An 11,419-nucleotide genomic window follows, 5' to 3' on the forward strand; every position below is an offset into this window, starting at 1 on the left:
TACAAAATAACAAGACATACAATGCAATTTTAAAATATGCCAGCGGCACCAGGATGACTCAGTCGGTTAAGCGTCCAACTCCTGATTTCAGCTTAGGTCACGATCTCATGGTCGTGACGTCAAGCCCTGCATTAGGCTGTGTGCTAAGCATGCAGCCTGCCTGGGATTCTCTCAATCTCTCTCTCTCTCTCTCTCTCTCTCTCTCTCTCTCTTTCTGCCCTTCTCCCCAGCTCACATGGTCTCTTTCTCTAAAATAAAAAATAAAATGAAACAGGCCAAAGATCTGAACAGACATTTCATCAAAGAAAATATAGGAACAGCCAATCACACATGCAAAGATGCTCAGAATCTTTAGTTGTCAGAGAAATGCAACATCAAGTGTTATCCAGGATGTGTTGCAACTGGCACTCTCATGTGTTGTTGGGTGGGAGCAGAAAATTGTACAACCTTTCTAGAAAATCTGTTGGCCGTGTTTTACACTTAAACATGCATTTACCATATGATCCAGAAATTTCATTCCTGGATATTTAACCAAGATAAATGAGAACACATGTCCACACAAAAGCTTGTACAGGAATGCTCATAGCTGGTTTATTTATTAGCCCCCAAATTGGAAATAATCCAAAGGTCCATGTGGCAGTGAATGGATATAAAAATCGTGATATATTCCCATAACAATGGAGCAGTAAGCAGCAATACAAAGACTAAAACTACTTCGTGCAGTAATCTGGATGAACATCCAAATCATGATGGTAAAGATAAAAGGCCAGACACTGAAGAGTGCATACTATATAATTCTAATGATGTAAAAAAATTAAAAAGTAAAAAATGAATCCAGAAAGCAGCTTGCGGGCAAGGGCCAGATCAGGGTGGGGAGACCCACTGAAAAGTTGCAGAACGATTGACATAAATGTTCTATCTGTTGATTAAGGTGGTAATTACATAACTTGTATGCACTTGTCAAAACTTATCAAACTGTACATTTAAAATCTGTATGTTTCATCGTATGTAAATTATACCTGGGGTAGGCAAAATTTTGTTTCCCTTAACCTTTGCTCTTTGGTGTTATGCCCATGAATATGTTACATGGCAAAAGAAATATTGCAGGTGGAATTGAGGTTGCTAATCAGCTGATCCTGTGAGGGGGACATTATCTTGAAATATCTGGATGGATCCAATATAATCATGAAAATTCTTAAATGTGGAAGAGGAAGGCAGAAAATGTCAGAGAGATATGGTGGAAGTCAGACAGATTTAAAGCATGAGAGAGACTTGGAACTTCAGAGAAGGGACCAAATTACAAATGAGTCTGGAAGTGGATTCTCCTCCAGTAACAAGGGCAGCCTTGTCCACAACTTAATTTTGGTCTTGCAAAAGATGTGGTATACACACACACACACACACACACACACACACACACACACACACACACTGTAGTATTACTCGGCAATCAAAAAGAATGAAATCTTGCCATTTACAACTACGTGGATGGAACTATAGGGTATGATGCTAAGTGAAATTAGTCAGAGAAAGACAAATATCATATGACTTCACTCATATGAGAAATTTAAGAGACAAAACAGATGAACATAAGGGAAGGGAAGCAAAAATCATATAAAAACAGTGAGGGGGACAAAACATAAGAAACTCTTAAATACAGAGAATAAACAGAGGGTTGCTGGAGGGGTTATGGGCTAAATGGGTAAGGGGCATTAAGGAAACTACTCCCGAGATCATTGTTGCACTATATGCTAACTAACCTGGATGTAAATTAAAAATTAATTAATTAATTTAAAGAGTTTTGGTCTTGTGTGACCCTGAGCAGAGTGGCTAGTAGAGTCCACCTGGCTTCTGACCAACTAAAACTATGAGATAATAAATGGGTGTTGTTGCAAGCTGTGAACTTTGAGTAACTTGTTATACAGCAATAACAAACTATTATGATACTCAAAGTTGATCCAAATACTAAAAAATAACTTCACAAGCAGATAAAAAATGTAATTAAAAATGATGCTCCTAAATGAAGTTGGTTATTTCAAAAAACTAATAAACTTGATAAGTCTCTAGCCAGACTTATCAAAAAGAAAAAAAGGACCCAAATAAATAAAATCACAAATGAGAGAGGAGAAATGACAACCAACACCACAGAGATACAATTACAAGAGAATCTTTTGGAAAATGGTATGTCAACAAATTGGACAACTTGAAAGAAATGGACAAATTCCTAGAAACCTATAAACTACCAAAATAAAAACAGGAAGAAATAAAAAACTTGAACAGACAATAACCAGCAAAGAAATTGAATCAGTAATCAAAAATCTCCCAACAAACAAAAGTCCAGGGCCAGATGGCTTCACAGGTGAATTCTACCAAATATTTAAAGAAGAGTTAATACCTATTCTCTAATTATTCCAAAAAATAGAAAAGGAAAGAAAACATCTAAATTCATTCTATGAGGCCAGCATTGCCCTGATCCCCAAACCAGATAAATCCCCCACTAAAAAAGAGAATGACAAGCCAGTATCCCCAGTATCCTTGATGAACATGGATGCAAAAAATCTCAATAAAATACTAGCAAAACAAATCCAACAATATATTAAAAGAATCATTTACAACACTCAAGTGGGATTTATTTCTGGGTGGCAAGGGTGGCTCAATATTTGCAAATCAATCAATGTGATACATCACATTAATAAAAGAAAGGATAAGAACCATGTATATGATCTTCTCAACAGACACAGAAAAAGCACTTGACAAAGTACAACATCCATTCATGATGAAAATCTTCAGTGAAGGAGGTTTAGAGGGAACATACTTCAACATTTTAAAGGCCATATATGAAAAACCCACAGCTAATGTTATCCTAAATGGGGAAAACCTGAGAGCCTTTCCTCTGTGGTCAGGAACATGACAGGGATGTCCACCCTCATCACTGTTATTCAACATAGTACTAGAAGTCCTGGCCTCAGCAATCAGACAACAAGAAATAAAAGGCATCCAAATCAGCAAGGAAGAAGTCAACCTTTCACTATTTGCAAATGACATGATACTCTATATAGAAAACCCCGAAAGACTCCTCCAAATAACTGCTAGACCTGACATACAAGTTCAGTAAAATCGCAGGGTACAAAATCAACATACAGAAACGTGGTGCATTTCTATAGACCAATAATAAAGCAGCAGAAAGAGAAATTAAGGAATAAATCCCTTTTACCACTGCACCAAGAATAAGAAGATAACTGGGAATAAACCTAACCAAAGAACTGAAAGGCTTGTACTCTGAAAACAATAAAACACTGATGAACAAAATTGAAGGTATCACAAAGAAATGGAAAGACATTCCTTGATCATGGACTGGAAGAACAAATATTGTTAAAATGTCTGTACTACCCAAAGCAATCTACACATTTAATGCCATCTCTATTAAAATACCAATAGCAGAGGCACCTGGGTGGCTCAATTGGCTGAGCATCCGACTTCTGCTCTGGTCATAATCTTGTGGTTTGTGAGTTTGAGCCCCACATCAAGCTCTTTGCTTGACATCGCGGAGCCTGCTTGTATTCTCTGTCCCCCTTCTCTCCGCTCCTCCCCAACTTGTTCTCTTTCTTCTAAAAAAAAAACCAAAACACTAAAAAATGCCAATAGCATTTTTCACAGAGCTAGTACTAACCTAAAATTTGCATGGAATCACAAAAGACCCCAAATAGACAAAGCGACCTTGAAAAAGAAGATCAAAGCTGCAGACATCACAATTCTGGACTTCAAGTTATATCACAAAGCTGTAGTGATCAAAACAGTATGGTACTCACACAAAAACAAACACATAGATAAATGGAACAGAACAGAGAACCCAGAAATGAACCCACAACTATATAGTCAATTAATCTTTGACAAAGCAGGAAAGAGTATCCAATGGGAAAAAAGACAGTCTCTTTAACAAATGGTTCCGGGAAAACTGGACAGCGACATGCAGAAGAATGAACCTGGACCACTTTCTTACACCAGACACAAAAATAAATTCAACGTTTTTTTTTATTTTTTATTTTTTTTATTTTTTATTTTTTTTGGGACAGAGAGAGACAGAGCATGAACGGGGGAGGGGCAGAGAGAGAGGGAGACACAGAATCGGAAACAGGCTCCAGGCTCCGAGCCATCAGCCCAGAGCCTGACGCGGGGCTCGAACTCACGGACCGCGAGATCGTGACCTGGCTGAAGTCGGACGCTTAACCGACTGCGCCACCCAGGCGCCCCAACACAAAAATAAATTCAAAATGGATGGAAGATCTCATTGTGAGACAGGAAACCATCACAATCCTAGAGAACTCAGGTAGTAACCTCTTTGACATTGGCCATAGCAACTTCTTACTAGATACCTCTCTGGAGGCAAGGGAAGTAAAAGCAAAAATAAACTACTGGGACTATGTGAAAATAAAACGCTTCTGTATACTGAAGGGAATAATCAATAAAACTAAAAGGCAATCTATGGAATGGAAGAAGATATTTGCAAATGACATATCTGATAAAGGGTTAGTATCCAAAATATATAAAGAATTCATCAAACTCAACACCCAAAAATGAATCATCTATTTAAAAAATGGGCAGAGGACATGAATAGACATTTCTCCAAAGAAGACATCCAGATGGTGAACAGACGCATGAAAAGATGCTCAACATCACTCATCATCAGGGAAATACAAATCAAAACTACAATGGGATATCCCCTCTATCAGAATGGGTAAAATCAACAACACAAGAAACAACAAGTATTGGTGAGGATGTGGAGAAAGGGGAACCCTCTTGCTTTGTTGGTGGGAATGCAAACTTGTGCCTCCACTGTGGAAAGCAGTACAGAAGTTCCTCAAAAAGTTAAAAATGGAACTACCTTATGATCCATGAATCACCCTACCAAGGTGTTCACTTAAAGGATACAAACGTACTAATTCAAAGGGATACATGCACCTCTATGTTTATAGCAGCATTATGTACAATAGCCAAATTATGGAAAGAGCCCAAGTGTCCATTGACTGAGGACAGGATAAAGAAAATGTGGCATATATAAACAGTGGAATATTACTAGGCCGTAAAAAGAATGAAATCTTGCCATGTGCAATGACATGGATGGAGCTAGATAGAGTATAATGCAAAGCAAATCAGTCAATTAGAGAAAGACAAATACCATACGATTTCACTCATATGTGGAATTTAAGAAACAAAACAGATTGGCAAACAGAAAAAGACAAACCAAGAAACAAACTCTTAACTATAGAGAACAGATGGGTGGTTAGCAGAGGAGAGGTGGAAGGGGGGTGAAACTGGTGATGGGTACTAAGGAGGGTACTTGTGATGAGCACTGGGTGTTGTAAGGAAGTGTTGAATCACTCTATGGTACACACAAAACCAATATTACACTGTATGTTAACTAACTGGAATTTAAATAGAAACTTTAAAAAAAAAGAAAAAGAAAAAAAATCATGCTCCTAAATGAAACCAAAGAGGATATTGCAAGCTATTAAAACAATGAAAACTTTGTAACATAACCTGTGGGATATGGAAAACTCGTTCTCAGAGAAAAATATATAGTTTTAAATGCCTTCACTATTAAAAACAAAAGACAAAAAATATGTTACTTTTCCTAAGATATTAGAAAAAGTACAGCACAATAAGCCAAAAGAAACAAAGAGATCGGTCATAAAGACAAAATCTAAAAACCAATCAAACACTAAAAAATAACTGGGAAGAACAAAGAAACATAGAGGCTCATCTTCGAAAAGACCATCACCAACAACAAAATAGACAAATCCCTTGCAAACCTGTTTATGGAAAAAAGATAAACAGCAGAGATATAGGAATTTAAGAAAAATAAAGGGCCCATAACTACAGATAAGGTGGCGTAAAAGAATCCTGAGAGAACGCTCTATGCAATACAGTGGCAACAGAACTGAAAAAATAAAGGAAGTGATTACCTGGGGAGATATAAAATTATTAAATCTGACTACAAAAAAAGTTGAAACTTGATTTGACTAATTATTACAGAAGAGCCTCAAGAGATGATTAAAGATATTGCAAATGTCACTTGGACCAAAGAAAAAGATGGAGCACTTACCAGTTCATCTGATAAAGCCAATACAATTTTAATCACAAAACCTAAGAATAGTAAACAATAAAGCTATAATCAGAGTCACAGGATAAAGGCAGACAGTGTTTACCTCTGCTGCCCTCTGCTCTGTCGGCTGCCCTATAGAAGGGTGCTATAAAGGCACACAGTATTTAAAGAAATATTAGCTCATAGAACCCAGCGATAATCAAGTTATATGAACATTAGATTGTAGTCCAAGAATGTAAGGGTATTCAGTGTCAGAAAATCTATGAACATAATCCATTTATCAATCAACATATTAAGAAATAAAATTTAGATGATGCTAGATGCTGAAGTCACTTCTAATAAAAGTTTTATGGCAAATTGGAATAGAAGTAACGACCATTTATCCAAAACAAACAGCAAATGTTATTCCAAACAGCAAAACATTAAGACTATTTCAAGTAAAATCATGGAGTGGTGCTTTCATTACTAATATTTAACATTTTCTTATATTTTCTAATAAATTCAAGAAGAAGATAAAAAAAGAATTGGCTATAAACATTGGAATAGAGCTATAATCTGTCTCATTTTGCTCATTTCACATAAGATTCAGTATTGTAGTGTAAAATTACTAGCATTAATAAGAGAATTCTCTAAGGTACCTAGATTCAGTGTGAATATAAACAGATAGAAAGGTGACTTTTTATATGCCCTTCTGGTCCCAGGATTATGGCCAAAGGGATATCAGTGTCACCAGGAATAATTTGGAGGTTGCCAAGGACTTATTTTAAAGTGTTTTCAAGTCTGACCGAGAACGCTGACATTTGGGGAAAGGAAAAAAACAAAAAACAAAAAACAGATAGCTTTTCTCTATTCTGATTCTAAACATCAAGAAATAGAAATAGGAGAAAAAATTTTTATTAACAATAGCAAAATGTATATAAAATGCATAGAGATAACTGTAATGATAAATTGCTTCTGTTTATTATATTCATAAAATTAATGTAGAAGTTTAATAAAATTCCAATTAAAATAACAACAGGACTTTTCACAACAGGACTTCTTTTTAATTGGAAAAATTTTTAACATTTTTACATAGAGGAATAAAATGCATAATAAAATGCTAAGAAAGGTAAAAAAAAAAAAAAAAGAGCAGCAAGGACTGAGTCCACTTGCCAGGTATTAAAGATTAGGCATTTTATTCTTCCATTGTAATCAAATCAGTATGGTATTGGCATAGCAAGATCAAAGTTAGTTCAATGCATCCAGAAATAGATACTAGTATATTTGAGAATTTTTAAAAAATGTTTTAATGTTTATATCTGAAGGAGACAGATACAGAGCATGAGTGGGAAGGGACAGAGAGAGAGGGAGACACAGAATCCAAAGCAGGCTCCAGACCCTGCGCTGTCTCCACAGAGCCCAACATGGGGCTAGAACTCACAAACCATGAGATCATGACCTGAGCCAATGTTGGGCACCCAACTGACTGAGTCACCCAGGTGCCCTGTATATATGAGAAATTTATATGATGAATGTGTTTATTCGAATCAGCAGTAAAAGATGTATTATTTGATAAATGGTGCCACTGCAATAGGGCTACTGATCTGGATGGATATAAAACTAGACAGATCCCACTTCTATACCATATGCAAATATAAATATCAGATGAATTGACACCAGAAATGTAGAAAGCAAAACAATAAAAATCTTGCAAGAAGATCTGGGAGAATACACATACAACCTTGATGAGCAGAAAACGGTTTTAGCCAACACCGGCCACTCTGAAGATACGAAAGAAAAGGTAGATACACTTGAGCATAAATTTTTAAAAATTTTATTAAAAGTTATAAACAAACTCAGTAGACAATAGGTCTTGGGGGAAATTGCTCTGTGCACTAGTATATTAATGCAATATAATAAAGGGTTAATACTTGTGATAATAAAAGAGCTTTTGTAATTAAAAAAAAAATAAAAGAGCCCAAAGAAAAATGGGCAAAACATAGAATAGTCAAATCTCAAAATATAAATGCAAGAGCCAACAGGCACTTGAAAAGATGCTCAACCTAAGAAATAAAAGGAATGCAATTAAAGTAATGACACAGTATCATTATACCCCGATTGACAAAAAATTAAAAAAAATAACACTTAATGATGTGAAAGCTGGGAGATGGTCACTTGCATACATTGACAGTAGAAATGTTTGAAGAGTTCTGGCCTTTCTGGAAGTTAAAAACAAATAGAAAATATTCCCTTCATTCCAGTAATATATTCCTCTTGAGAATGAGTCCCAGAGGAATAAAACCACCGTATGTAATGATATAGGAGATAATGACCAAAAAATGGAAATAATATGGAACCTTATGTGGTCATTAAAAAGAATGAACTGAAGCTATGCCAATTGACTTAGACAGAATCATACTAGGTGTTAATGAGAGAGTGAAGTGTGTGTAATATCCCATTTTTGTAAAACAAACAATGACCAACAAAACCTTTATTTGCATATATATGTGTATATGTGTGTGCACGAGTCCATATTATCATCCTAGGGTTATCTGGTTGGGGACAGGCAAGAAGGGGGCTAATGTAGAAGGAGGGTCGGTAGCCAGACAGTAAGGACAAAAAAGACTATAAAGTACGTATGACATCACAGTTAATATTTACATTGCCATTATAGATGTATTGGGGTTAAATCTGTATGATCACCTTTAAAGAAAACAAAACAAAATGTAAAATAAATGATTTCAGCACTCAACTCAATAAGCAATAAATCAGCGAAATGAACCAAAGGAAATTAGGAAGAAGGAATGAATTCGTGAAAGTAAAAGTAGAAATTGATAGAACCAAAAGATTGTTCCTGACAAGATCAATACAATTGAGAAACTTTCTGGAAATATTATTTTTAAGAGAAGGAAAGAGGAAATACACAATATAAGAATGAGAAAGGAAATAGAACTACAGACACAGAACAGTTGAACAACATCACAAGACTATTATGTGACTTGATACCAATACATTATCAAATCTAGGGATGACAGATTCCTTTCTAGGAAAATATACACAACCAAATTCGACTGAAGAAGACGCAGAGAAATCTGAATAAATCAATGATCACAGATAACATCGAAAAAATTATTTAATACTAGTCTTCCCAAATGCACTGCAACCCAAAAAGATGAAAAGCTTCTGAACTCATGGCTAATCCTTAAACCCAAAACCGGGCAAAGATATCAAAACCACACCACACCCACACAGAAGTACAGACTAAAGTTGTGGGTAATATTGATGGGATCTCATGGCTCTGCTTCTCTGGATGGAAACTTGGGGGTAGGCTGCGGGAAGTTTTGTTCTCTCTCAGGCTCCTTGCCTCCTTGTTCTCCCTCTACTCTGTGGTCTGGTTTCCAGAGTGGCGGCATGTGACAAAGAGAAGCAATGGACAAAACAGAGCAACATGTCAACAAATAGTTCAGATCTGTGACAACGATTGGCAATTAGCACTTGTGATATCACATATAACCAGCATCACAGCTACCCTAACCTGATGTCTGCACCTTCTTCCAACCAATCACATTCTCACAGTCCTGACTGGACCCTGTAGAACATGCCATTACCTTGTGTCCACGTGCAGCTCACTGAGCAGTTCACTTTGCATATAGTCCCAGGACAGTTCCACTGCGCCCAGGTAGTATTTTCTTGTGGCACTGAAGCTGAATGGCAAAAGGCACAGAAAGAAGCAGGTGGAGAGTTCTATTTGCATGGCTCGTATTGCTAGAAAATGTTCACTGAAGAAGCGAAAGAATACTTTTCCTCTAAAATATCTTCAGCTCCCGGGAGAAAAAAGGTAAATTTTCTATGATTTAGAGAAAAGTTCCAAAATTTTTGCTGTGAATTTGAGGGAACTTTACCTGCTGGATATTACAGCAGCATTAGCAGTAAGCAGTAACAGATAAGATTGCTTCCTTTGTGGCAGTGGGAAGCAGCCACAGGAAGAACCGAATAGGAAAAGGGAGGCTGAGCTAAATCTTAACCCATTCACTTCTGAGAGTGGTAGGGACACAAGAATGCTGCTTTAGCAGAACCTTTAAGGAAAGGAAGAGAGGGACGGAGAGGTCAAGGTGAAGAGGAGCTTTAATGTGTATTCATATTCCTAGCCTAGTCCAGCCTTCTTCCTTAGCAGCAGCAGCAGCAGCAGCAGCAAGAGGTCTGGATGTTGTTGGAGATTCTGGACTCCACTTGCACAAACAAGAGTAACCAGTATTCTAATAGTCTCCCTGTTTCTGCCCTTACCCCTCGAATAGCCACCACCAAGTGACTTTTTAAAACTATAAAGCAGGGGTGCCTGGGTGGCTCAGTCAGTTAAGCTTCTGACCCTTGATTTCGGCTCAGGTCATGATCTCAGGGTTCATGAGTTCAAACCCCACGTGGGGCTCTGTGCTGACAATGTGGAGCCTGCTTGGGATTCTCTTTCTCTCACTCTCTCTCTCTCTCTCAAAAATAAAGAAATAAACATCAAAAAAACACAAAAAAATAAAACTATAAACCAGATCATGTCACTCCTTTGCTCAGAACCCTCCACTGGCTTCTGACTTCACTCAGAGTAAAATCCCACATCTTTACCATGGTCTAGAGTATCTCCCATGATCTGCATGGCCCTTTCCTCCAGACCTCTGGTGGCCTCATGTCACTATGGCTACTAGCCTTCTTGCTCTTCCTTAAAATATGAAGCACTCTCTTGCACCTAGACCTTAGCACTTGCTATTTTCTCTACCTAAAACACCTTTCCCCCAGACCTCTACACATTTCCACTTCCATATCTCCTTCAAGTCTTGGCTCACATCTCGCCTTCTCAATGAGCTTAAACATGGCCCACCACATTTATGTTGTAAGTTGTCTACCCCCACCGGCACTACTGATAACGCTCCTGGCTTCAGTTCTGTAGATAGCACTCATAACCACCCAGCATTCATGTATTTTTTTTAATCCTGCATTGTAGTTAACCTGATGCTTAAGTTGGTTTGCATTGAGGTATGGGATATATCTCCTTACATGAAAAGGTAGCGGTGCTGAGCTTAAGCAGAGGCCCTACTCAGGTTAATGTTTATCTGGGGGGACGGGGGAGGGCCTCAAAGTATAGGAGATAACAGGAAGAAACTTCACCAGCGTTGCTACAAGAAATGTTATCACTGAGAGCCCAGTTCCGCACAGGTACGAATGTACCTGGGAGCAACTGGTAGGGTACTGTCCAACTTGGAAAGAAGTAGGAAGAAGCCCCTTTGGTAAGCATTTGCTGAGACCTTCTACTAGGCACCAGGATGCAGACATAATAGCTGGCATGTACTA

General features: G+C 37.5%; 1 protein-coding gene across 1 annotated transcript in view; it reads right to left on the reverse strand.

Moving 5' to 3' along the window:
• The window catches only part of F8 (coagulation factor VIII), a 117,041-nt gene extending 107,047 nt beyond the window's left edge, over positions 1 to 9,994 (reverse strand). Inside the window, exon 1 of the mRNA XM_042974082.1 lies at positions 9,691 to 9,994. Coding sequence (XP_042830016.1) covers positions 9,691 to 9,836 — 146 coding nt within the window. The 5' untranslated portion in view covers positions 9,837 to 9,994. The remainder of the gene's footprint in view (positions 1 to 9,690) is intronic.
• Between the last annotated feature and the right edge of the window lie 1,425 nt (positions 9,995 to 11,419).

The sequence above is a fragment of the Panthera tigris genome, chromosome X, assembly GCF_018350195.1.
Source record: "Panthera tigris isolate Pti1 chromosome X, P.tigris_Pti1_mat1.1, whole genome shotgun sequence".
NCBI classification, from domain to species: Eukaryota; Metazoa; Chordata; class Mammalia; order Carnivora; family Felidae; genus Panthera; species Panthera tigris.